General features: G+C 48.2%; 2 protein-coding genes across 3 annotated transcripts in view; one reads left to right on the plus strand and one right to left on the minus strand.

Moving 5' to 3' along the window:
• LOC126542073 (dual oxidase maturation factor 1-like) overlaps positions 1 to 13,732 on the minus strand; it is a 92,403-nt gene extending 78,671 nt beyond the window's left edge. The window contains exon 1 of the mRNA XM_055076932.2: positions 13,344 to 13,732. The gene's annotated coding sequence lies outside the window, so the exon portion shown is untranslated. The remainder of the gene's footprint in view (positions 1 to 13,343) is intronic.
• Positions 6,800 to 26,471, plus strand: LOC126542088 (uncharacterized). 2 transcript variants are annotated; one of them, XM_055076934.2, is made up of 4 exons: positions 6,800 to 7,155; positions 10,200 to 10,487; positions 19,416 to 19,487; positions 26,168 to 26,471. In XM_055076934.2, exons 2-4 carry the CDS (start codon positions 10,218 to 10,220, stop codon positions 26,399 to 26,401), a joined length of 576 nt encoding a protein of 191 aa, XP_054932909.2. In that variant the 5' UTR covers positions 6,800 to 7,155; positions 10,200 to 10,217; the 3' UTR covers positions 26,402 to 26,471. The 2 variants fall into 2 exon arrangements, with proteins under 2 accessions (XP_054932909.2, XP_050045049.2); XM_050189092.3 differs by having other exon boundaries at positions 6,806 to 7,155; positions 10,194 to 10,487.
• The last annotated feature ends 1,481 nt before the right edge of the window (positions 26,472 to 27,952 follow it).

Here is a 27,952-nt window from a genome sequence, read left to right on the forward strand (position 1 = left end):
ACCGTATCCAGACACACCCGAATCCTCCGCTCTGAACGGGGAGGTATGTTCTGACAAAGGAGCGCTAGCCGGCGCGCTTGCTACCAATCCGCTTGGGCTGAACATCGGGCTGGAATGGACCTCCGAACTAGTATCGTACAATTCATTTGGCGAAACCGATTCAGATTGGTGCGAGATATATCGGTTCGGGTAGATCATACTACTAGCCTCGGTCATGTGAGTCGTCACGGCACTTTCAGTCTCATGATCAACGCCACCGTGCCTTGTAGACGATTTGCGTCTGCCACCAACTGCGCTGCTCGGGTGCCTCTTGATGCAGCGGTCTCGAACGTTTATCTCCATTGGCGGCACCACAGATATGAGTTGCGTGCAGCGTTCCCGATACGTGTGGAACTCGTCCGCCTCGCCAGCGTAGTCGCCGCCGTTAGACCCGGGCGAGCCTCGGGCCGCATTTTCAGCGTACATTCGCAAAGTCGGCGACTCGGCGGGGCGATACGACGGAGCGTTCGCAGATACCGAAGCTGGGTTGGCATTTCTCTCCTCCATCTTCGTCCGTCGTGTTGGCTGCGCCTCTTCTGCGGTGTCGTCTTGCCCGGAGGGCAAGCCCGTCGTGGCCATGCGACTCCTGCGCGGCGCCGGCGCTGGTGCTCCCTGGCGCTCCCTGCTCGCGTTCGCGTCGCTCACGTCCACTTTGGTGGCACTCTGGAACTGGATGGCGAAGCGTGGCGCCGGTTGCTGCTGCTTCTCTCCGTCTGCGCCATGCTCGGCAAGGCAATTGCAGTCCGCGTTGGACAGGTCGACGTACGTGAACACCTGCGACTGCTTGGCGCGTCCCGTCCGGCTGCGGTGCCGACGCCGTTCGTAAATTTCGGACTCTTCGGAGCGATGCAGCCGGTGGTACTTGTTGGCCGCGTGGGAGTCGAACAAGCGCATCAGAAAAAGATAGGCCAGGACCAGGAGCATCAGAACGAAGAGGGCGATGAAAACCAGCAAAGCGAGGACAAGCGGTAACATCACCACGGCGTCGTCGTCGTGGTCGATGAGGATGTCGGGGATGTCGGTATCGCTGCTGACCAGCCCAGCTTTGCCGGTCACTGCCATGGCTGCAGCATTGGTGGACCTCGCGGCTACCCATGGATTCTTCCTAGGCGCCGCCGCAGACAAGGTCGCCAGCTGCAGCAGCAGCAGCACGACCATCGTCGCGGAGTCCACCACCGTTCGGGCGCCCCAAGTCATGGCTGCTCCCGACGCGTGGCCCCCGCGGCTAGGCCGCCGTGCCGTGGTATCGAGCTGCGGCTGTTGTTGTTGATGATGATGATGAACCACATTTATGGCCCGTACCCACTAAGAGGGAGATATTTCTGGCTGATATCCTCTAGCCATCTGGCTCATACACACTATGGAGGTGCGAAGATGTGTGCGTGCGTGCGTGCGCGCGCGCGCGTATACGTATTGGATCTTTTAGCCTACACTTACTAAAAATCGACATAGCATGCACAACTGCCTATAATGATATTGTGATTGTTGCATACCTCAGCAGAAAGCAGCTTTCAGCATAGATATGAACCAGCTACTAAAGCCAGACTTCATACTTGTGTAGGAGCAATCGGTATATGGAGATATATCGGAATTTTATTCATCTGAAAGCGTCTAAGGATTGACGTCTTCTTGGAACTGATTTGATACAGTAGTTGAGAACTTGGGGACTTGGTGCTACTTCGGTTTCTGCTATATTTTCCAAGCTCCGAATTCTCTTGGGAAAACAGAATCAAACCACGGGTAGTATTTACTTGCATTACAGTGTGCGAGTTTCGCAACAAATATTGTGGAATAGCTGAGCAAAAGCTTAAAGTAGGGACCATGGACATAACGAGTTTGACGAGAGCTAGTCTGTTGCGCTTGTGCTAAGAGCTCGACGTAGATGTAGAGGATGACAGGTCAGAAGCCGAAATTCACAGAGCCATTTTAGAAAGCAACAGTAATAAGGAATACATTGAATACATCGGCACCGTATTTCTGAGAGAACAAGAACAGGAAGCAATAGAACAGGAACAAGAATTAAAAAGACAAGAATGGAATAATCATGAAAGAGCGTAAGTTTGGGCATGTTGGTATTCCATAACTTTTACGTTTTTAGAGCACGTTTTACGTTTTACCTTTAGCGAACGTTTTAGCGCTGTGTCCACGTCGTACTTCCCTCTCTCGTCCCTTTTCGTGCGCTAAAAACGTAAAAGTTGTGAATTAAGCAACAAGAAGAAGCGATCGAAGTTATAACACAAGAGATTGAAAGAATGGAACAGGCAAAGCAGCAGGAATGTCAGGCACCCTTAGAAGTTTCGTACGGAAAGTGCGAAGAAGTAGCCCGCAGATTCCTACCGGTAGAAAGAGAGACTAATTCCTGTGACCCAAAATGCGCGTTCATGGGGGATGCCAGATCTGTAGACCATGGCGTAGTTGCTGAGGCGCCCGTTGGCGGGAACCGGTTTGAGCGCGACGAGATACTGTGCCATTGGAATGCTAGAGAAGCAGCTAGGCCAGCTCTGGGCGATTTGACACAGTTATCAAGGGAGTACAACGCGAAGGCAGCTTTTGCAGAAGTCCAAAGTGACCCCGACTCATTAGACAAGAGCACCAGTGCAGAGTTCTGTCGGTCAGAAAAGCGCTCCAAAGCACGATGTAGGCAGGGCAGTGCAGTTGAGGACCGTTCTAAGGTATGCGAGCAACGCTGCGCTAATGAAAATTGCTGCATTGGCCCCGAGTGTTTGACGCCCTCCGCCAGATGGGGTAGCTATGACAGGAGCGATTTATCTTAAATAATTCATACCATGCGGTTGAGGTGACAATCGTGGCCGTCGACATGAGTGCCGGTCAGCCCGAAATGCGACGGGAAGGCTCGGAAATGAACGCTTTTAACAGTACTAAGAGAAAGAGGCACCGCAGAGTCTGGAATGCGGCAGAGAAGGCAACGCGGCCAAATAAAACGAACGGCGCTAAACCATGTGGGGAACAAAGTGAAAGAGTTAGAAAATTTTTGTTATTGAGGGGCTTTAGTTAGAAAGGCGCGTTCGTCGATTGCAATGTTTCCAGTCAGAGGGCGTCCGAACCTCCCGACGAGAAAGAATAAATTTTGCCGTGGTTGAACGCGGTTAAACCAAGTTTGTCGAGCGATAGCACAGTTTTTCTTGCTTTGGGAAAGGATAGAGGCGCTGCTCAGCGTCGTCAGCAACCACTGCTTCTACAATTGCATCACAACACACAGACGCCGCTCGGCGCGGCAGCGGCAGCGAGCGAATTGACCTTCATGCTTCGTATCGCTTCAATGCGAACTAAGCGTCAAAATCACAGCGCATACGAAGCTACCAGCGCTCGGCGCACTTTGTACACATCGCAGATGGCTTTCAAGTTATGGGCATATGATATGGGCGCCCACGCGGCGTACTCGGCAGGCACGGTGTAAGTTGGCAGCAGGCGCCGGTAGTGGGCGGCTAAGTCCCAGTTTGACTTTGGCTGAGCTTGAAGGTTAGATTTGCGGAACCAGGCGTTTTCTGGGCTTGTAACTAGAGTAGCAGATCCATCGCTCTAAAGGAAAGCGACATTCGGCGCGAAGGTGGATAGAAGTCAGGGTGCAATTATGTCCCCCCCCCCCTCGTTCGGTTCTTTCCGAGGTGTACTACGTATGACACTGGAGAGCGAAACGGTAAGGCGACGCGGAGTGGTCACACAAGGCAGTGAATTCGCAGAGCGATGCTTAAAAGGCATATTGCCAGTATGTAAAGTGTCGGAGGTCTGCAGCGAGGGGAATAGCCTACGTGGCCTTTGTATTCCCTGGTTGAGAAGAAGAGCATTGAGACATCGCCCTCCTCGTGTCCGGTTTAAAGAAATGATGCAACCGTTGGTTATTCAGAATTAAAAACTGCAATACAGGTTTTATGGAAACTGTTTGTGTCATTATTTTTAGTGTTTGGTTAGACGTGTTGAGATCTATGAGACTAGACATCGTTTCGATAAGCAAGTTTCAAGCTTTGGTTAGATTGTTTGCTTTAGAAGCTCAGTGACATTTAGAAAGAGGAGGTTTGAGAGCGCGTAAATTTTTGAAACTTTGGTTTCTGGATGTGTCGTTCTTTCTTTTTTACGCAGATAGGCTTCTTTTTGTGTGACATACGCTTGGAACGTCAAGTTCAGTTTCTTTGTTTGAAGCCTGTAATGGCGCGCTTGAGTATGAGTTCACTTTTAGGTAGTATTCGCAAGATTTTTGTTTAAAAGTAAACGCGTTATTTGGAGGAGCCGTTGTGTAACTTCACCTTTTTAGAAAGTGTTTGTACCGTTCACGTAAAACCCCGTAATTTAATTTTAACTGCCGATTTGGGGCGCAACCACGCTCAAACAGCGCGAGCACCGTATACGGTGCTTGTACTAAAAGCAAGAATAAAAATGCGCTCCAAGCTGTGCAAACTTTCCACTTACGAATTAAATCAGAATCAGCGTATTATGCTCTTCGTTCTTTATTTCACAAACACTTTCAAGCAGTGGCTTGTCATGTTTCTGGCTGAGTAAAGTCCTTCGGTGCGGTAAATATCTTATTTAATTTCTGCCTAATCACTCGCGGCAATGCTCATTGCGATAGATTTGTTATCGCTGCGCACAACGGCTTGGAACACAGATGTTCTGTGCTCTGCAATAGCTCGTAGCAACGGCGAATTATCACTAGTCGCTCGCTTACTCTTTGTATCATCACGAAGCGTTCAGCTTCGAGCATTCGTGTGTGGTCAGTGTAGTCGCCGTCACCTATGCTTCGGCGCATTGATTCAAGTGCGCGCCTATTCACCCATTAATCTATGATCCTACGAGCGTCCGGCGTTCACATCCGATGGTCACAGAACTCACGTGACCAAGGGCTCACGCCTCGTTCCCGGCGCTGGACCTGCTGCGGCACGCACTCTGAAATCCCAAGGTGACCAAATACCACAGTATCCGTATACGGCCCAAGGCGTCGGACCGACACCGTGGTCCACACCCAAAAAATTGGTTTTGCTTAATTCGAAAATTGAGTTGACCGACGTACAAAACCAACCTGGCTTACTACTATAATTGGCTTGGCCCACAAAAAAAGTATCGCGCGGAAGAGTCCCCACTTTAGCATTCAATGCACGTAAGGAGACTTAAGTGCCTCTGTGACTTTTGTTGATTCGCTGGGGATATAGTGAGCGTATGTTTGTGTGTAAGCTGAGGTGCACGTGTGTAAAGAACGTGAGAGAAACTTACTGTGCCAGGAAGCGGCGCTACTCCCATAAAGAGCGGTACTCACTCTTGCGGACGTTCTGGGGTTGAAATCCTTTCTCTGGAGGTTAGCGATACAACGCCGGCAGATTAATGATATTATTAAGTGAATAATTTATTATTTTTTATACAACACAGGCAGTCTGCTTAGATAGCAGAGACTCGTTGACCTGGTCACACTGACTCATTGTGTACCTTAGCATGCCACTTACCATTAATGCAGCCAACTACTGCACACGTCTCCCCTTTACCACTCCACATTTTGCGGCGGCATGAATAGAACACAGTGGGTTAGCAAACACCCAGTTACATTTCCGACAGCTGATCAGCTGCAAGGCAGAATCGGATCGGATCGGAAAACATTTATTGGGCTCTAGAAAAGAGATCTCCGCGGCTTCAGACGGCCTCTTCCATCTTCTGATGGATTCTTCTGTCTGTAATCACAGGGTTGGTGCCCTAGTCCAAGGCTCCACTGAGTATGGCCAACCCGCGAGCTCGCTCTACTAGGCGCTTTTGGCCGTTCAAGCTTACGCTGGAAAGCATACTCTCCCACTGTTCCGCACTCGGGTTTTTAATTTTATAGATAGTTGGGGACTCAATATTTTGACAGGCCCATGATATGTGGTATAGATCTGGTTTCTCTCCGCACCATGGGCACTTAGCCTCATACTGTGTAGGGAAAATTTTACTCAGAAGGTTTAGATTCGGGAAAGTACCCGTCTGCAGTTGTCGCCATGCAACAGCATCCTCTATGCTTAGATCCTTATCTGGGGGTGGGTACTTCAGTCTGACCCCTTTATAATAATTTAGGATATCTGAGTAGCCCATGGGCACTGACTCGGGTTCCTCAAGGCTAGATGTGTCGGACGTCCGGTTGGTATGCCCTCGAGCTATCCTATCCGCCTCTTGGTTCCCTGTTATGCCAGTGTGCCCTGGTACCCAGATTATGGTATGCTGAACTTTGTTTCCCGGGTCGCATGAGCAGAGTATGTGGCGTACTCTGCGCCCAATTCTGCCGTTTGTATAATTACGGCATGCTGCTTGAGAGTCTGTTATTATAGTTAGGGACCTGCCAGAGCCACAGCTGCCTCTTCGGCCTCGACTACCGTGCAGTCCTGTAGTGATACGTGGTGATCTCCTTGAGGTCCGAATTAACCACCGACGCCACTGCTCCGCTGCTTTGTCTTCCGTCTTTGACGAACGTTGCCGCGTCCGTATACCTTGTGTTGTCCTTGTTCGCCAAGGTTCTCTGCACGTACTCCGCTCTTGCTTCTCTACGCGCCTTGTGCAGATTCCTAGAGAAGCAAGAGCGGAGTACGAGGCAGAAGCGGTAATGTCTTCGTACTCGTGCACTTCCGCAGAGGCAACGTGCGGCGCGCCGCCGAAAGCGCCCTCTCGTCCCTCTAGGCCAAACTGCTTCGCGAAAAGGTTCTGTACGAAACTGCGGCACACCGAGAAGCTTTGGACGTCATAATTGGTGCGGTGATACTATGATTCACGTCGCATAGCGTCGAGTTTTTTTTATTTCTTTTTTTCCCCAGCCCAGAGATAGAACGCGAGAAATTCGTGCGCAAAACAGACGAGAACACGAAGAAGAAATGCCGCGGCGCTTACTGACAGAAGCGGGCGATAAGCGACGCGCGCTGCCTCGAACTCGCACGATAGGAAAGTGTCGGCGAGATAAGCGCTGTCGCCGGGGGAACGCCGCACGCACGAACGCTGCGTCGCGCCCTTCGTTGCGGCGGAGGCTGGTTGACAATACATTTAATTCTCGAGCACGGCTTCCGTGTGAAGTATAGCCAACGGTCGTATTGGAACCGCTGTGCCCCCAGACGTTCCTTGAGCCCAGCCAAAGCACACTGTCGCATGCATACGCAGGTAAGTTCCGTCAATGGCGTTTTGCATGTGCTTGAAGTCCACTTGCTGGAACGTTATGGCAGGCGCGTGTAGAACCGATACTCGCAACATAAGTCGAACGTCGTTAGGGTGACACGCCTCTCGCAGTGTCGAATGGCAGGTTCAATGGGGTCCTTTCTTCGGGTAACGTCTATGACTTTGTTTCGCATTTATAGCGGTCAATGCGCAATTCCCGACATGGAGTTCGTAGCTGTGAACTTCCTGTCGACTGGCTTCCGGCATTTCTTTAAGCAAATAGAAGCTTTTATTATTTTTATTAGCTTCTCTCTACGTAGGTTATGTAGGCTGGCCAAGAAAATAGTGCGAATATCACAAACGTGGACGTGACGGCGCTAAGACTCATGTTCTTTAGCACTAAAACGACGAACCGAATAGAAAAGACACGAACACTCGACAAAGTGTGCACCGTCCTGCATGTGCGTGTTGTCATGTTTAGCTGTTACGCACTGTTCTGTTTTTTGTCGTTCAGTTAACGGTAAAAAAAAAAAAAAAAAAAAAAAAACGTGCACCTCAGCATGCACTGACTGGCCCAAACTAACATTTGGATGCAATTTGGGCTTCTGTTCCTTTGTTGACGCGCTTTACGTATGCAGCGTGGTTTCGGTTTCTATAGCCCAGGTGCTCTGCGTGCATGTGTGGTGCCACTGGCATGTGACAATAGGTAGTATTGTGAACTATGTGAGCGGGAATACAGGAGGGCGTGTCAGATACCCTAGAACCCTGCTATGGGCGATACGTGGCGGCCGCCGTCAGAAACAAAGTGTAAAGGAGGGCGCTGTTTATAATGACTACTGTCACTCCCACCATGCGTCTCTTTATACAAATTGCAGAACTTCGAATCGCCAGCGCACATTGATAAAGCTGTTTAATACTGCGGTTACTGTTAACTTTGTACACCGAAGCGTGGCCAATAGTATACTGTTTTGAAGCGTAAACAATCGAGCGCTACATCCCTGGGAACTCTATCCGCCTGTCTGGAACGCGTGACACGATGGGCTCCATAATATATACATCAGGTCCTATGTGGGTATGTCTGAAAATACCTTACGCTAAACGCAGAAACGGGCGCCTAAGAGCTGCGCTCAGAAAAAAAATATGCGTGACTGAAAAAAAAAGTTACTCGCTGTAAGTTAGTGTGCACGTAGCCGTCTTATCGGCGGCCAGTGGAATGACGTTTTCGACAAACGCAGGCGCGCTGGGAGTGCCAACAGTTAGCGGAAGAGCGTCTTTCTTCCCCCCTGTTTTCGACAGCGCCATCCGCGTATCGCTCTGTTTCAAGGCTCTGTTCGCGTATTCCCACTCATAGCGCTCACAATAGTACGTAAGCAACGCCTATGCAAATATATGCACACTATAGGGGTCCATTCTAACTCAGTAGCGCGACCGACTGCAACACACTCTTCGAGCGGAGAAGACGAAGTGCGCGCGCTAGCAATCGGTGCATGTTGTTTAGTCTAATTATGTGAGGGAACTTGGTGGGGTTGTTTGTTTGCACTTGGTGATTTCTGCTCAAGCGCCGAGTGACTGCTAGCGCACTTTTATTTTCGTATCCTGTCTTGCGTTACACAGTCAGCGAGATATATCAACAACATCGCGCGATCGGCCGCATACCGCACGCTGTGTCGGCGCCTCACAACGGCGAGTTCGGCGATAGTACCGGCACGCACACAAAACATTCGTGGGCGCAAGCCTTGTCTGCTACGCTCTTTCCTTAAGAAATGCGCACGTCCTGCCTTTGTTATCCGTGAGGCCCCATCACTCACATGAATTGACGATACGTTGCGCTTGTTGATAAACTCCACTCGTTTTCTTATTCCCTGGGCATGCGCGGTTCCAGTAATAAGAAAAAGGGAAAAGGAAAGCCCTTCGCAGGTGTCGCATACCTTACTCGTTCAGTTGTCCGGCTTCAAACCCCCTTCTTTTAAGGAGGACCGAACCAATAACGTGAGCGCCCTCAAGAAGTGAACGGCCCAGTAGATGACGTTATCCCTGAAGTTTATACTGGGTGTCCCAGCTTACTTTAGCCAGAGTATGAAAAATACGCGATTGCCACGTAGCTGGACAGAACCAAGGTAATGTTGTTTGCCGTGGCTTGGAGATGCTCAGATTTTGTTCATTCCGCCTAATTAAGTATATAGTTTTAATTAATTAATCGACGTCTCAAATATTATGATTAGATGCAAAGTTTCAATGAGAACATTGTAGAGCGACATTGAAAACTCCCGATACAGCTTTCTGTTTCTCAATACGTGCTACATAAAAGTTTTTCTGAGCGTAAAAAAAAAAAAGCCCGCGAATACACGCAAAGTGCCTCGAGCGGCCAGTCGCGGCAATTTTGCGTGCATTTGCGGGCTTCTTTCACGCTCGGAAAAACACTTTTATGTAGCACGTATTGAGAAACAGAAAGCTGTATCGGGAGTTTTTCATGTCGCTCTACAATGTTCTCATTGAAACTTTGCATCCAATTATAATATTTGAGACGTTGATAAATTAAGACTGTATTTAGGCGGAATGCAAATAAAAAAAAATCTGAGTATCTCCAAGCGACGGCAAACATTACCTTTGTTCTGTCCAGCTACGTGGTATTTGCATATTTTTAAGCTCTGGCTAAAGTTAGCCGAGGCACCCTGTATACAATACACGATCGCGCAAACTATCGCCCATCTCACCACTTGTCCCCATCATAACGCGCTGTCCATCAGAAAGGCCGCCACTCGCGTAATAATTTTAAGAATCTGGCTTATTGTACACACATTTCTGACTGCTCGTCCTAATAAATTAACAAGTATTGTGCAGCGCTCGTTCCATGTCTTTCCGATTTCATTGTGCTGCTGATTTCCAATGAATGTGTACCAGCAATGCTGCCTTTGACGCTATGAATTCTTTACGACGCTATGACACCATAATGTAACAGCGCACGACTCCATGCTGTTGCTTTATCTGTAGACCATTTTCTCGGTGTCTGCGCGCTCTCCTTCATTCTTATTTTTTCGTTGAAGCTTCAGAGGTGAATCAGTTCGGTCATGGATGGGAAGGACGGCCTGAACACCAAGCCCCGTTGCGCGGACAAGGAGTGCAACAAACCGCTATCGAATAAACCCGGATATTTCAGGCCTTGCCCGGAATGCCGCAAGATCACGTGTGTGTCGTGCAATGCGCAGCATGAGGGCAAGAGCTGCGATGAGTACAAAACCAACATGCACGAAGAAACTACGAAGCTGCGGGGTCGAAATGTCTCCGGAGACCATGTCAGTGGAGGCCCGAGCAGAGATTCGCACACCGGGGACTTCGAGGTAAGTGAAACGAGGATGCTTCAATTGACGTCGAGTCACCGTGAGCATGGTTCAGCTTTTCTTTCGGCATGCACTAGAAGGAGGGAAGGGTGAGCTTGATTGTTTTGATCTGGTTTAACGTCCCACAGCAACAAAAGCACACTGGGATTGACTGAAGGGACTACATATAGTTTGTTACTGACTACATAAAAGAGTGTTGCCAGACGGGACGAAACAAGCAGCAGACACGGTGCTGACTGATAACTGCATGTATTTATTAACCTGCTTTGTCTGTTAAACTCCATAATTCCTTGCCTTCTTTTAATGTTGGTCAGTTTTCTTTATCTGTGTACAAAAGCTGAAGCGTATAGTTGTTAGTAAGCACCGCATCTTTCTGCTCCTTTCTGTTTCGGCACATCTGGTAGCGCTGTTTTTTTTCTCTCCTTTCCGATGCAGCATTGGTGGTTTGAGAGACACTGTAGCGAAAGACCCCGGATTAAATTTAACATTTTGCCACTTGGGGTTCTTTAACGTTCATCTAAATCCAAGCAGACGGGCGTTCATTCAGAAAGCGTCACGTTAAAAAAAGAAAGCGTTCAGCCCCTCTGTAGACTAAGTAAACACAATTCATCAGCCTGTCTTTCAGAATGCTCCCTATTCTAGTATGAGGATCGCCACCGCAGACTGTTCTCATCGGCGAGTGTATACACTCCAGCAAAGCCTAACGCGAAAGCGCATTTCGCTATCAGCAGTCGCTTCTGTTGTCTTACGAGCGACAGCAGCATATCGGAAGGAAATTCGCAACGAACGTATGTGAAATAGTATGCACAATCATGCGAATACAGGCCCGAAGTTGTCATGTACGCTCATTACGGGGTAGTAAATTGCTGTGCTATCTTTCCTGCTGCCATGGCGTTCGTAATAATGCTGGCGTGCGGATTTCCCACTAAACCTGAGTTGTAAGGGGCCGTCTTCCCTATCAATTTCTCTAGATGTCCTTCCGTACTAAACTAGCGCTCTTTTTTACTCAAAAGCCGCTTCAAGTCCGCCGCTATAGCGAATTCAAACGTAACGTAATGAATTGTGTATGCCACTGGCGATGATTATGGTGTCATGCGCAGCGGTGACATGTGTGTTCCGCGATGCTAAATGACCGGCAAAAAATCGAATTTGTTCAAAACATACTGTTGGACAAGCTTTTAGTTTGCGTGGAATCATGTCAAAGATACATAATGAACAAGGAATACAAGACAAACACGGGCACGCTACTTCCCGCGCGCGCATGATAAATCTAGTTCCCAAGAGTTAAAATAAATCGAGAAATGAGTGGAAAATGGACACACACACAAGAAAAGAAAGAAACCTAGTAAGCTCGAGCTGTGGCACGTCGAAGCGAGCTCGCGGAAGAAACGACACTTCTCGGACTATTTCTCTCGCGCCTATATTGCAGGAAGCTGCAATTACCGAAAGTCGAGTTCGTCGTCGCGACTGTACAAGCACGTGCAATCACGGCTAAGTTTTATCTCGTAGTCCCTGAAAGTCGCTAACGCCTGCGGTGGGCGATCGGGCGCTCTGTTGCATGTGGGGGGTGCACACGGAACGTCTACGTGTAAGCAGGTGTTTGGTGTGTTACGACACCACGTACCCGAGCACACGAGGGTTGGACCCTTCCGCGTGTAGCCGTGCGTGGCTTAGCCGTGTCTGGGGAAAGGGGGATCCAGTGGGTTGAGCCGATGCCGAGTGTTCGGACCTTTAAAGCCTCCCGGCGGAAGCAACACACCTCTTTCGCTTCTGCTTCGCACAGACAGCACCTCCAGACTGAGCCACCGGGAAGAAATCGGCAGTCTCCTCTTCCTGTCCTCCTCTCGAATCTTCGCCTTTCTCACTCCCTCTCAATCTTTCCTGTCTTCACTTCTTATCATTTCCAAATTTCTAGGCGGCAAGGGCTAACCATGTGTAATATATTCAGTCTTGGGTGTATATTAGGTTACAGCGGCGATGCATGGCTGGCTTGGCATCTGCAGGTATTAATCTCAACCTAGTAGCGTTCCGTAGTTGTTATAGCGTCCCCAGGGTTTACGTGGCAAACGCTTCCCCATCCCCATCAAGAGCGCCCTCAAAAACGAGGGCGCACCGAAGCAACATTCCATTTCCTTTTCAAACCGAACCAAGACACCATCCCAACGTACTATGTCCTTCACAGTGAAGGCAACACAACCGTCAGAAAACTATCACCCTTCCTGGTATCAAAATGCCTATCAGACACGATCGGACCAGGCTACAAAGCATCAAAGGTGGCAAGCGGCGACCTCCTCGAACTGACAAAAAAAGACGAAGTCGAAAACATCGCTGAACTCACAAGTATCGGTGACATTAATGTCACACTCTCTCCACATCGCTCGCTCAACCCAAGCAGAGGAGTAATATCGGAAGAGGATTTCTTAAATCTCAATGACGGAGGGCTCCTTGAGGGATTCCAGGAGCAAGACGTAATTAAGGTACAGAGAATAACACTTCGACGAAACGACCAACGGATCCCCACAAAACATGTAATACTCACATTTGGTTCTGGTACTGTGCCCAGTTCACTCGACGCAGGATACCTGAAAATCAACGTCCGACCGTACATACTGAAACCGAGGCGGTGCTTCAAGTGCCAGAGGCTAGGGCATGCATCACAATCATGCGCGAAGTGTAGTGCCAACGAACATTCATCTGACAACTGCAATGCTCCTGCACAATGTGTCAATTGCAAGGACGATCATCCACCTTACTCAGGGAGCTGCCCTTGCTGGAAAATAGAAAAATAAATCATCGCAATCACTATAAAGGAAAATATTTCATGCTATGAAGCAATGAAAAGTCTAGGGCACTTACCTCAAGTAAGCTATGCCAGTGTGACGCGTGGCAGGGAGCAGCGCCACACCCGTTTCAGGAGTCTACAGGATCCACGTCCGGTATTGTACAAACTCCATCCGCCCCCTCGGTGGCTGCAGCCAGTGCTGCTCCATCATCATCGAAGACGGGCCGGCAGACAGCAGTGCTGCAAGGCCCAAAGTTGAACCGAACTCCACGGACCGAGAAGCATGTCTCGATCCTTGGCTCTCGATCATTCAGCGCTTCGGAGAAGGCGATGGACGTCGACCCGAGATCCCCGGCGTCATTGACGCTTGAAAATCCGCGCTCCTTGGAGCGCGCCAAGAAGGACAAACTTCTAACTGCATCGAAAAAAAGGACAGGTAACCTGAACCGTTACCGCCCTAACGAGAGTTATCAACTTTTTAATACACGCCACCTACAACTAGTACTCTCGCACACATAAATGTTTGCCAATTCCATTAAAATGGCTTTCGTCATTCATTGGAATTGCATAGGCCTAATCCACAATTTAGTTGACATCAAAGACATTATACATAAGTTATCGCCAGTAGCATTCTGATTTCAGGAAACCAAACTTAGGTCCCAAATATACACATTTTCTTAAATGTTTTACTGTCGTACGAAAGGACCGCAAGCACTACAGCCCTCTATCAGGAGGTGTCGCTATTGTCCAAAGCGGCATTCTCACGCACAACGTTGTATTGAATACCCCGTAAGAGGCTGTAGCTGTCACCGTTTTGTCATTCACGACTGTCACCATCTGTTCATCGTACATTTCTCCCCATACCCATTTCACTGCTCGAGACTTGGAAAATTTAATTCACCAGTTAACGGAGCCTTTTGTTTTAGTTGGAGATTTTAATGCTCATTGCAGTCTTTGGGGCAGCGATAAAAATGACCAAAGAGGACAACTTATCAAAAGCTTTATTTTAACAAACATCTGTCTTCTGAACTCGGGTGCGCCAACATACCTTCCACTGAATTCAGGTAACTTTAGCTGCCCATCGACTTAGAATTTTGCTCACCGGACGTTTTTACCGATTTTAAAGGGGAAGTCCTGAACACCTCATATGGCAACGATCGTCTACCTGTTATCATCAAACTCGCATCATCACTACCCGTTACAAACTTTAAACCGCGTCGCTGGAAAATGTATCTTGCTGACTTGCCGCTTTTCGTGAATCATGCAAAATTCGAGGAAGTATTTTCAAGTGAACTAAGTGTAAACAAAATTAATGATAAGTTCGCTGCGGTTTTAATTTCAGCGGCAGAAAAGGCAATACCTCAAACATCTAGCCATGTACGCAAAAAAAAAAAAAGCCATCCCTGGTGGACTCCCGAGTGAACTGAAGCGGAAAAGCATCAAAATAGGGCCTGGGGAATCTTACGAAGATACCCGACCTATGCCAACCTCTTACGCCTTAAACAAGCCAAAACCAAAGCACGATTTATTCGAAGGCAGGCGGAAGAATCGCCGAGGAAGAAATACATATCCTCAACAAACAGTTGTCACATCTAATCGAATGTGGGAACACGTGGGAAAGTTTCGGTGAGATTACTCATCTTAAGCAGTACCGTTACTTAGTGCGTGTGTATGTGTGTATGGTTTTTTAAATTCTCTTTCTCTCTCACCTATCGCGTCCCTTTGCCCCTCCCCCGGTACAGGGTAGCCAACCGGAGATAATCTCCGGTGAACGTCCCTGTCTTTCCTTTGCCTTTCTCTCTTTCTCTCAACTCCAGGCACACACACTACAAGAACAGGCAGATATACTTGGCGAACACTTTTGTGATGCCTCCAGTTCACTTAATTATTCAAAGGAAATTTTAAAGTATAAACAGTCTGCTGAAAAACAGAAGCTGCCTGCTACTGTCGCGTCAAATGAAACTGTGCAATACCCCATTCACACAACAGGTAATAAACAGTCCTTTATGCACGAAAAAAAAAAAAAAAAAACAGCGGCAGGTCACGACCGTATTCACAACGCCATGCTGGCGCATCTATCTCGAGCATCTGTAGATGCTCTCGTAAAAATGTTGAACCTAATCTGGGAATTTGGTACAATTCCGGAAGAGTGGAAAAGGGCGATAGTAGTTCCATTTCTAAAATCTGGCAAATTCGCAACATCCTCAAGCAGCTGAAGACTCATTGCCCTCACAAGCTGTTTGGCAAAATCATATGAAAGCATTATTAATAGAACACTCTCATTCATTTTCGAATAAAGAAACTTAATAGACCCCCACCAGTGTGGATATAGAAAGGGTTGTTCGACTACTGACCATCTTGTCCGTCTAGAACATGAAATTGGATATGCATTTTTACACAAGCAACACTATCTGGTAGTTTTCTTTGATTTAGAAAAATCCTGTGACACCACGTGGGGATATGAAATTTTAATAGACGTGGCTGACCTCGGGATCCGTGGTAAGATGCTGAACCGCCTAGCTGATTTTATGTTTCATGGAACATTTCAGGTACGTCTTGGCTTGGAACATTCGCATACTTTTACACAGGAAAATGGCGTTCCACAAGGCTGTGTTCTCAGCGCGACACTGTTCACAGTAAAAATGAACTCGCTTAATTATACCATCGTCTTTTATGCACTCTGTTTGTGCACTCTTTATGCGTAGACGATATCCAAGTGGCTTGCCGCGCCTCAACGTTGCCAACCTGTGAAAGGCAGCTTTCTCCGCACAGAAAATAGTTACTGTTTTGTTCTCTCAGAAACGAGGGCTACACAGCGATCCAGTCCTAAAACTGAATGACGCCATACTGCCGGTCAAACAAGATATGTTTTTAGGAGTAACGTTTGACACCAAACTAAACTTCCTAGCCCACATTAAAACACCAAAGATTAAAGCAAATAATGCACTGGGGTTCCAACCGAACCTGTCTTTTAAGTATTTGCGGGTCTCTTGTGCGTAGCCTTCTAGACTACAGCTGCGTGCTTTATGGCTCAGCCAGTCTCACATTCGACGACTTGATGCAGTACATAACCTTGGACTGCGACGGGCAAGTGGTGCCTACCGAACATAACCTATCCCAAGTTTATGCGTTGGGTGTAATGAACGTCGCTTACAACAGATCAGAGCGTTACTTTTTTCTAAGTATTCAGAATTAAATCATCACCGTAACACATATGCTACATCATCAGACAGTGCAACTCACCCTTACACCACACAAATAAAGCGAACATGATTAGGCCGCTTGTCCTGCGATACGAGGAATATTGTCGGGATTATGACATTCCTCATGCAGTCCTCCAGGTTGCCAAAAAACCACTATTGCCCCCGTGGTACGATTTCACACAGTTATATGACTGGACATTAACACATCTAAAGAAACGAGACACCCCACACGAACAGATTATACGAGAATTCCGTGCCCTTCAGGACAAATATCAAAATAACATGAAATTTTGCACTGATGGCTCTAAAATAAAAACACGTGGGTGTAGGGGCCGTAACGGAAAATTGGGAAACAAGTGTTCGATTACCAAAACATGCCTCGGTTTTCACTGTTGAAGTTTATGCTATATGGGTTGTAGTTAGAGTTTCACTGACAAACACCAAAATACAGTCACATACACTGGTTCCTTGAGTACACTAAAGGCTCTACATCTGAAATCTGAGTGTGAACCCCTGTTAGGGGATATTTTAAGCATAGTGGTGCTTGACAAATACGGGAGATCAATTCGTTTCTGCTGGGTCCCAAGCCATGTTGGGATACCGGGTAATGAAGCAGCTGATAGATGTGCATCGATGGCAGCTTAAAAAGGCATAACAAACACAACACTTACATTTAGCAGTAGTATCCGTGCGATTAGGAAGGCCTGAACGTCAAAATGGCAGCACGAATGGGACCATTGTGCAGACAAGCTACATCTTACGAAATGCGTACTTGGTGAGTGGAAGTAATGTAACCACCAGGAGCGGTTCTTTGAAGTAGTTTTATGCCGACTAAGCACTGGGCACACGCACCTCACACTCAATTATTTACTTACGTAAGAAGACGCACCAAAATGCGAGAAATGCCAAGAACCGCTAATAGTTATGCATATATTACTGACATGTACACATATTGAAGTATACAGATGAAACCGTTTGCACAACTTATATCAACTACACATACCTTTTCACCCTGCTTCAATTTTAGATGATCCGATTGCTCCATTACCTGACGTGCGTAAATTTCTATATATAGATGACACTGGCTTTTTACATAAAATGCAGATTACCACAGCCTTTTTCTTCCTAAATTCGATTTTAATACACCGTATTTGGCGCAGCGTAGCCTTAGCCAATTTTGCACCACTAAACCACATTTAACTAAATAACGGGGTGTCTAAGCGAGCCAAACAAAATTGCTTCAATTCATCTTGTTGCACTGAGGTTTGTTTGTGGCGCTTACGTAGACATGAGCACGCTAATCTGAGTGAGCATCGGGTGTCGCGGGCAGAGCCAGCCAAGGAGGTTAAAGAAAAAGTGCTGGAGTGGAAACTGTCCCGAAGGTGAAGGCCGCGCAGGAGGGGCACGATAAAACTACAAATAAGCGATAAAAATCGTGCTTTTCGCACACTTCCTACGAGTTAATCAACCTCCTTGGTTAATCACGGCTTATATTACCAAATACTTATCTACGTGTAACTCTGTATTACTGGTTTTAGTATGAAATCTGAATACCCTGGCATATAAGAGAGAACGTCATCGATATTCAGAAGTTACTATTTTCGTTAGGAACAACCAGCTTTTTTTCTAATTACCCTAGCATTACAATAACAGAGCCAAATGGCCTAATCTGTCAGCGGACATTCACCCCCTCAAGGCTCTACTTCAGGTGAAGGAGGGGCAAGCGTTGGCTCCACCTTTCCTGCTAAGAAGCTACGGGAACTTCCACTCCCGCAGTTTTTCTTTAACCTCCTTGGAGTCAACGCACGCTTGATTAGAGCCAGTCGACTCAGCTCGACTTCCGTAGGCAGCCAGACTGCACGTAAGTGCAAACTCGAGGAAGAGCGAGCGGCCGACAACCAGGAACGTTTCGCTCAGCTAGGGTGTTGTTGCCTCAACCTGACGCTGCGACCTGGAGCAAAGTTTCGGTTTAGAAATCATATCACCCGCTGCTCTGCTCAGAGGAAAGGGAGGAGAGAGTGGTATGAGAAACGCGCGCACAGGCGTTTGTGTTACTTATCGAACTTTCTCAGGCCCGACCGCCGGCGTTTGCTCGCATATGATAAAGCGTGTGTGTGGTTGTTAGGTGGGTATGGTAAAAAAATGTCTGTGGGGCGGCAAAAAGCTGGGAAGCCTGTTATTTTGGTCTGTTTTGGTAATAATAGGGAAGCCTGTTGTTTGGTCCATTGACCTGACGTAACTACAAATGCCACCGTAATCACATTTAGCGAATGCGCGGGAGGAAGGGGGGGGGGGGGGGGGGTGAGGGGGCTGTGGAAAATTTCTGTGAGAAGTTAGATGCACGGAACACAGCCTTTGTAAAACATTCCTTTATCAAGTGCTCGAAAGCGTTACATGGCAATTAAACGCTCTGTTTCTCAGTGTCCCGAGGGACCTGTACGTTTCATAATGTTCATATTTGGCAAAAAGAAAGGTCATGTTGTCGGTTGTACGTAGGCGGAATTCGAAGTGTTGGGTATAATTACTGCCTGTGCAATAAATTACGGATTTAAGTGCTCCTTGGCGCGCATAATTGAGTGTTAGTGCCGGCTCGAAATGTAGCGCGCAGCCATGGCATAAATAAACATGCCAGCAAGAGCAAATTTATCGAAAATGGGAGGAAAAGCTATTGCAGATATGACCCTATGACCAATGTTCTGACAAAAAAAAATGTCTGCGGATGAATTTTTCTACCTTTGTAAAAATTTAACAAGTGCTCGAAAGTGTTATATGCGGCCGCGGTTTCAAACGGACCATTCATATACGGGCAACATTTTGAAGTATGTCGTTTAATTACAAAAAAAAACTTGTGTTCTTGGTGCAACTTCTCAAATAGCTTCCGTGGAAATTGGATTGTGATTCTTCAAGGTTACACAAGTCTGCTGCCTTTTTTGTTTCTTGCAGACGGATCGTGGCCTAGCTCAAGCTTGCGGAGGAGAACCTTTTGCGGTAGGGCAGGAAGACTTGGCTGAGAAGGTAACGTTACGTGCTGTTCTACTCAACTACTGCCCTCGCCTTCGCCTAATTTTACTTAATGCTTCGGACTCGTAACTCATGCGGGTGACCGGCTTCTGCTGAGGGTGCGAAAGTAATTGTGAGTTGACAACGACGTGAAGCAAGTGGCCAAAAGGGGAAACAGACCGCTTTAAACTGTTTCATCAATCGACAAACATAATAATAAAGAAAAGGAAAGGTAGTCAAGCCATCAAAACTAAGAGAACAGGTGAAAGGCAGAGAGGTTAACCAGATTAAGATCACCCGCCGTGGTTGCTCAGTAGCTATGGTGTTGGGCTGCTGAGCACTAGGTCACGGGATCGAATCCCGGCCACGGCGGCTGCATCTCGATGGGGGGCGAAATGCGAAAACACCCGTGGTACTCTGATTTAGGTGCACGTTAAAGAACCCCAGGTGGTCAAAATTACCGGAGTCCTCCAGTGCGGCGTGCATCATAATCAGAAAATGGTTTTGACACGTAAAACCCCATAATTAATTACATTAAGATAAATATTAATACATGCATATTGCGTGTTTCTTGTGGACGATGCACGCGGGCGCCCCGACGAAGACGACGAACGCTCCCTGGTTCTCGAGCTGTCAGCTGAACTGGCCAGCGCTGCATTAACCTTTGTAACTATACTTTGTAAATAGCCTCCAGTTGTTAATCCTTCGTTCGCGTAACAATATTAATCTTGTCGTGTAGCCCTATATCGCGGGATAAGGAAGGGGTACTTGTGGACCAAGTTTTTGCATTCACGAGATATGGTCCAGTGAACACGGAAAAACTGTTTTTATGGGCGAGGGCTGTACTCGGACATACATAAAGACATCTGTAAAAACGTGCATGGCATCTCTTAGCGCGCAAAGTCCCAGGGGAGGATGTTAAAAGCATCGTTTCTCAATTCGCAATGTCCCCGAGCACATTATCGGTGTCTATCCAGCGGTGGAGACGGTATAAATGAATGTCTGGTTCCAGAATCGACGATCCAATCACGCACCTAGTCGTTGCAGTGAGCCCAGCTTCGGATAATGTGGCGCTGAAGTGGTCGTCGTGACGTTCAGGCCGCAGACGCTTGTCGGTTCGGTGACTCGAGCTGAGGAATTATGCAGTGTCCTGTTATGGTATAGCCTGACGCGAAGTAATTTGAAGAACAGTGCAGGACATGCAGAGCGTGACGCTCTTTCCGGTCCTTAATAATGACTGCATCTCGGCTTAGCTGGTATTTGCCGAAACACGTATTTGTGGCTAAAATGACCCAAACAGTAAAGAGGACGCATCAGGATGTCTTTTTAGCGTGTTAGCGTTAGGAATATCATAGCGAAAAGTGCGTGTGCAGTGTGGGAGGTCGGTCACGTGGTATGTATATTGACACGTGTGAGTGAGTGAATAAACTTTTATTGGGTCCAGCAAAACGCGATAAAACGCGCACCCGGCTAATCCCACGACGGGACTGACAGATCTCGTCTGCCGGCCCGATCGCGGGCGCGCTGGATGGCCAGGATTTGGTCTTCAAAGACGGGACTTCGCAGCCGCGCGTCCCACTCTTCCTTGGTGAAGTTCGGGCCCAGCGACCCGCACTCCCAGAGCATATGAGGCAACGTAGCAACCTCACCACAGGCCACGCAAGAACAATTCGGATTCGAACAGTTCGTTTGCAAGAGTCTCAGCGTGACCGCCTGCGGCCTGATTAATTTGGAGTGAGGTGGCGGGAAAACCCTTCTCTCTAAGTAAAAGAATTTAGTAAGTTCATTGTGCGTGATAGGAGCGTCTCTGTGTCCGGGGAGAGGGTCGCCCGATCCGAGGGCAGCGCGGTCGGTAAAGCCACGCGCAGCTTCGTGGGCAGACTCGTTGAGGTTCAGAGGAACCCCCCTCAATTGCCCCGACGTGGGCAGGGAACCAGAAGATGGAGTGTATGGAGATGTCGCCGTGCTTGGCGCCTTTCAGAATTTGAATTACCTGCTGGGCTACCCGGCCTTTCTGGAATGCCCTGATGGCGGCTTTCAAATCCCTATACACCCTGTCTCTCCGACCGTCTTGCATGGCGAGTGCAATGGCGACTTGCTCGGCCATCTCGGGGTTCGTCGTCCGGACGGAGGCACAGTTGATGACTTTGCCCAGCGTGTTCACCATGGAAACCACAAAAGCCTTGCCGTCTCGGTATGCAACTGCGTCTACGAAGCTTGCTTCGATCTTGTCCTTGTTTATTTGCTTCAGTATATTCAATACTCTTGCCTTGCGACGACCTGCGTCGTGAACTGGATGAACGTTGCGGGGCAAAGGGGCGACCACGATCTTCTCCCCTATTTCTCTGGGGATTTGGGTGTTTTCAGCCACGTTCTTGGTGGGTGCGAGTTCGACCTCCTCGAGGATATGCCTGCCGGCCGGCGTGGTGGACAGCCGAGTTAGCTGATCCCGTTCCTGAGCCTCGGCTATCTCCTCCATGGTGTTGTGTATGCCGAGGCGAAGGAGGTCCTCGGCATGCGTTCTGACGGGCATACCGAGGGCTCTCTTGACGAATTTTCATGAGGGCAGTAAGCTTTTCCAGCTCGGCTCTGAGCCAGTTGTGCATGGCCACCATGTAGGTGAAGTGACACAGCACAAAGGCGTTGATAAGCCGAAGCAGGTTGTCCTCCTTGAGGCCATGATGTCTATTTGTGACCCTTTGCATGAGGCGATAAGCATTATCCGTCTTCGCAATTATCTTGCGCAACGCAGTGTCGTTGCCGCCGCGTGATTCGATGAACATACTCAGGACTCTGATGGTGTCGACCCTGGGTATCGGGTCACCACTCCAAGTGAACAGGTGAATGTCACTTTCTGAGACCGGTTTCCAGCCCTTGGGTCTGCCGCCTTTTTCTTTTCTATAGAACAGAAGCTCAGATTTGGTTGTGGAGCATCTGAGTCCGATGGGTAGCAGCTACTGCTCCGTGACGTCTACCACCTCTTGCATGGCGTTTTCCACTTGCCCTTCGCTGCCGCCGGTGCACCAAAACGTGATGTCGTCGGCGTAGATGGTGTGCTTGATACCTTCAACTTGGGTCAGATTCCTCAGAGGCCGACCATGCAGATGTTGAAGAGAGCAGGCGAAATGACCGATCCTTGCGCCGTGCCCTGTGGGCCCAGGAGCACCTCGTTTGAGACAAAGTCGCCGATCCGCAGCTTCGCTTTCCTCCCCGTCAGGAACGAACGGACGTAGTTATATAGTCTGGGGCCCAGCTCGAGGTCTGCGACGGAGGCCAGAATGTGTACGTGGAGAACGTTGTCAAACGCTTCCTCGAGGTCGAGTCCGAGCAGGGCCCTGGTGTCCCTGGTACTGCAGTCGATGATTTGATGTTTGATCACCCGCCGTGGTTGCTCACCCGCCGTGTTGGGCTGCTGAGCACGAGGTCGCGGGATCGAATCCCGGCCACGGCGGCCGCATTTCGATGGGGGCGAAATGCGAAAACACCCGTGTACTTAGATGTAGGTGCACGTTAAAGAACCCCAGGTGGTCGAAATTTCCGGAGTCCTCCACTACGGCGTGCCTCATAATCAGAAAGTGGTTTTGGCACGTAAAACCCCATAATTTAATTTTTAATTGATGTTTGATCATCTTCATCGCGTTCTGCGACGATAGGCCGGCACGGAAGCCAATCATGTTGTGAGTATAGATGTTCTCTTCGAAATATCTGTTTAGTCTGTTGAGGACGACGTGCTCGGCCACTTTCCCGACGCAGGAGGTAATAGAGATGGGTCGGAGTGTGTCCACGTTCGGAGCCTTGCCGTGTTTGGGGATCAGGACGACCTTGGCGGTCTTCCATTGCTCTGGGACGCTGCCGTTTTTCCACGTCTCGTTGATCTCTGTGAGGTATCCGATCGAACAGTCATCAATGTTCCGCAGCATCTTGTTGGTGATTCTGTCGGCACCTGGCGCACGCTTCCCCTTGAGCGCAAAAATGGCTTGTCTAATTTCCCCCACGGTGAAGTCTTCGTCCAATTCCGGACGGGCTGTGCCGGGGTAGTCGGAAAACTGGTCTTCCTCGTCTCCGTGCTTTACGGGAAGGTACTCCTCTACGAGCTTGGCAACCAGCTCGTCCCCAGAACAGGATGTGGTAGCTTCGTGCAGGGCTCTGGCGAGCGTGTGTCTCTGACTGAATCTGGTGCTGCCCTCGTCGAGGAGATGTTTTAGCATGCCCCAGGACTTGCCGTTACGCATCTTCCCGTCGATCGAGTCACAGACCTCGTCCCATTGCTGCTTGCCGAGGGTCCGACAGTGATGTTCGATGGCCTTGTTAAGCTCGGAGATCTTTTTCCTCAATCTTCGGTTAAACCTTTGACCTTTCCAACGGAGAAGCAGCGCCTACTTGGCCCCGATCACATGGGCTAGCCTGCTGTCCATCTTCTCTACCTCCAGGTAACTGACGATATCCTTAGTGGATGACTCGGCGTCACTCTTGATTCGATCGCACCAATCTTCCAGGTCTTTGCGGACGAGTGCGCTGTCCTTGCCGCGGAGCTTGCGAAAAAGGTCCCAGTCCGTGACGGTGAACTCTCTGGATTTACTTCGGGTGACTTTGAAGCGGGTCTCGCGAACGTAATGGTCGCTACCAAAATCTATTGCGGTGTTACTCCACTCGGCTCCCTCGACGTTCTTCACGAACGCCAGATCGGGGGTGGTGTCCCGGCTCACCGAGTTTCCGATTCGGTTGTGGAACGCCTCGTCCGTGATGAGCGTGAGGTCCATTTCATTGGCGTTCTGCCACAGACCCCGGCCCATGCTCGTGTCGTAGACGTACCCCCACACTCCGTACGGTGCGTATAAATCCCCGACGACGACCAGGGGATGGGTGTCGGCCAGGTCGACGGTCTTCTTGAGTATCGTTCTGAACTGCTGTCGCAAGTCCCTAGGATTGCTGTAGATGTTGACTATAAACACGCTGTTTATCCGCTGGTTGCGTTGTCTTTTACTTTCTGGGGTGACTGGTTTTTCACAGGTTAACAAGATTAAACATCGCTCAGCACAGCACGCACCCGCATGTATCGGAAGTTTCTCGAATGTTATCGATGGCTCTATCCGTTGTCTGTTGTCACCGAACCTTGTGCAATCTAATTGTATGCTCGACGCGAAGGTGTAGTACTTTCTGGAAGACTCGCCGACACCAGCGATTATACTGGAACATTCGATTAATCGTGCATAAAAGTCGACGCGCTTGCCCCGCAGATCAGATTTCGACGATCGCCGACTGTGTTCGCCGCTGTCGTTGTGCTTTGAATGTAACTTGCATTTGTGGGAACAGATTCGCGCAATAAAAATCCTGCGCTGAGCGATAACGTTTAATCTTTGTTAGCCTGTGAGCGAGCGAGTGAAACAACTTTATTTGGTCCACAATAGACGCGAGCAAACTCAACGTCACCTGGCTAGGCCCACTCGGGGACCATCAGGTGAAACGGCCCTCTCGCGAGCCTGTGAAAAAGCGGTCAACCGAGAAAGTTAAAGTATACGTGTGCGAGTGTATGTATATAAATACATATACACTATACACGGGGTGATTATTTTTAAGTTTTCCGGAGTATATAAATATCCTTGTCCCTGAGCTGGAATATTAGAAGAGGCTGACATTACAAGCACGATAAATGAAAACCTATAATCAACAAATTAACAAATGCAACTAATTAACTCCTTAACTAATTATTTTATGGCACGTGTTGCAATGTGCGAAATGTAGCCGGTGAGATTTTAAGGTGTATCCACTTGAAATGATACTCCAGGATGGCACCGGTTTCGAGATACTATTTCCCAAACTGTCGGACGAAATACATGGGCGTTACTTTCGTGCTTCAATGAAGAAAAAAAGCGCTTTCATAAAACAAGTGGGAACAACAGTGAATTGGTTGGTAACAACTTTATTGATAGTCCTGCAGAGCTTTCGCCGACGGGTCCTTAGGTGTCCCACGTGGGGACGTCGAGGTGTTGCCCGGCGCACATGGGAGAAGTATCATAACAGTGCATTCTTACGGCGAATTTGATGGCGCATATCTCCAAATCGGTGTCATCCTGGAAATTCATTCCAAGTGAATACGCCTTGCAATCTCACCGACTACAAGTCGTGAAACTGTAATATGTGCCGTAAAGTAATTAAGATATTGATTAGTGTATGCTTAAAATTAGTTGAATATGCGTTTCGATCTTTCGTGCATGTCCACCTCTCTGAATAATCCAGTTCAAGGGACTGAAATTACGTTATCTGCAACATATATATATATATATATATATATATATATATATATATATATATATATATAATGTGTGTGTGTACGTGTGTGTGTGTGTGTGTGTGTGTGTGTGCAGGGGGTGACCATCTTTTTAAGTTACACGAAATTTTTTAGAAATAGCATTCAACATAATATAGCAAGCGTAGCCTTAAGTAACACGCATATAATCTGTCGAGTATACTTGATATGACTGCTTGTCCTAACGGGACGGACTTGTTAGAAGAGTGGGAAACTCCCGTCTCTCTCGGTTCGCGCACGAGCCGTTGCACAAGGGCGCTTCGAGCGCAGTTAATTGGGAGCAGCTTGCTGCTCGTTTAAGGTTCCAATGATCCCCTTTATGCGTTGTTAAAATGTCTGGTACAATCCATCCTCATGTCCTGCGTGCATGCTTCTCTATTGCGTTCAGGATTACTCGGTGGATTTCAACCCTGGAGACGAGTGCTGCTGCGGCGTGGATGGCTGCCCGTTCACCGTGCGTCTTCTCGAAGGATCCACTAAGTTTTGGTGCCCCTTGTGCCACTGCAGACACAGGATCGAAGACGGCAAACTTGTGAGGGTTTCAAGGCCGCCTTCGTACGTGAACCGCAAGATTTCGGGCGAAATGAGGGAAAAGAGGACCCACATCGGGATGAACTTCTGACCTTACATGGCGTCAGAAGCAGAGTTGTAAGCGATATGTACCGGCAGAATAAATTACGTTTGTTTCAAAATCTTTAGTTTGACGTAATAGTTCAGTGGAAACCCGCAAGGTGGATGGAAGTAATTAGGAAAGAGAAAATGAGACATCCGCCTAATCGCAGAAATTGCTACAAAGGCAATCCACGCGGGTTTCTCGAAAGAAAAGCTTCGCAATTGAAGGAAAATTCGTCCTGGTCCGGGACTCGAGCCCGGGACCACCGCCTTTCCGGGACAGCCGCTCTACCGCCTGAGCTAACCAGGCAGCTAGCAAATGGTAGGGCGAAGTCTAGTTTATCGACAACTCGAAGCAAAGGCGAGATTTTGACGTAATAGTTCTGCGAAAACCCGCAAGGTGGAGGGAAGTGATAAAGTGAAAATTAACTGCGAGGCTTTTCTTTCGAGGAACCCGCATAGGTTTCCTTTGTAGCAATTGCTATGATTAGGTGGATGTCTCATTTTCAATGTAATTTTTCAATCAAGCGTTATAGCTAATAGTGTTTTCACCACCATTAGCTATAACGCTTGATGCATGGGCGAAAAAAAGAATGCGTTGTAACTTTCAACGTTGTAACGTTGGAACGCTTTCAAGAGTCAACAGCTTGCGAACTTTAGCTGTAACAATCAGAGCCAACAGTCTAGCCAACAAAGCTGTTTCGTTCGAAATGCTACTTGCGTATTACGTGTGGGCATGGAGCTGCGGTGTGAAAGCAAGAACAAGTGACGTGTCGAACCTAACGTGACAATGCAGTGAAAGTACTTATATACCAAATACCAGGAATGATACTCGATTTGTGGTTTGTGCTTGGCAGGAGTTCTTGAAGCTGGAGTGTTTCTCAGCGAAAGCTCGCGACTCAGGAAAGCGCAGCTCCTGTCCTGGGGCCCCACGTATAGTGTTTCGAAGAACGGCGACGTGCGACTAAAATTGTGGAACGCACGATCCACCGCTAATTAAGGCGGCGGCTAAACCTATTGAAAAGCCTTTCTCTTAGGCGGGCCTGCTTATTACGATAAAATGCTGTTACATGCCTTTGCCATGCCGTGTGTGTGTTTACAGGATTACTGTACCGTAGTTCTTGCGAAGCAGAACGGCAGTATACTGCGGTGGATGGATACCGGTTTTGCACTGCTCTTTACAAAGTATGCGTTAAGATTTGGAGCGAGATGCATCAGAGCAGACGCATGTATTAAGGCTGTTAACTCTTAAAGGTTACCAGGCAGCCCAAACATGCGATGGTTGCCGTACAACCCGACATCTTCCAGGGAACCGTATGGCCGTACATGAAAGGAAAGAACAAACTTTTGCTAGTTGAGACGTAGTAATGTGAAAACAACGAAGGAAGCTCAGTGGTATTGTGTTCAGCGAATTTACAACAGGACTTCACTGACGTGACAGAAGCAAACTACGCAAGACCTCTTTTTTTGCTCGCTTCCATCTGGACCCTATTAACGCAACATTCCGCGAAAATAGGACATTAAGAGGGAAGGGGCAGGGGGTCGGTGGAAGGGGGTTTGC

This window comes from Dermacentor andersoni, chromosome 2 (assembly GCF_023375885.2).
Source record: "Dermacentor andersoni chromosome 2, qqDerAnde1_hic_scaffold, whole genome shotgun sequence".
Lineage (NCBI taxonomy): Eukaryota > Metazoa > Arthropoda > Arachnida > Ixodida > Ixodidae > Dermacentor > Dermacentor andersoni.

Coding starts and splice junctions, on each gene's coding strand:
- LOC126542088 (XM_055076934.2), top strand. CDS start 10,218: ATGGATGGGAAGGACGGCCTGAACACCAAGCCCCGTTGCGCGGACAAG. Junction 10,488..19,415: donor CGCACACCGGGGACTTCGAG/GTAAGTGAAACG, acceptor TGTTTCTTGCAG/ACGGATCGTGGCCTAGCTCA. Junction 19,488..26,167: donor AGGAAGACTTGGCTGAGAAG/GTAACGTTACGT, acceptor TATTGCGTTCAG/GATTACTCGGTGGATTTCAA.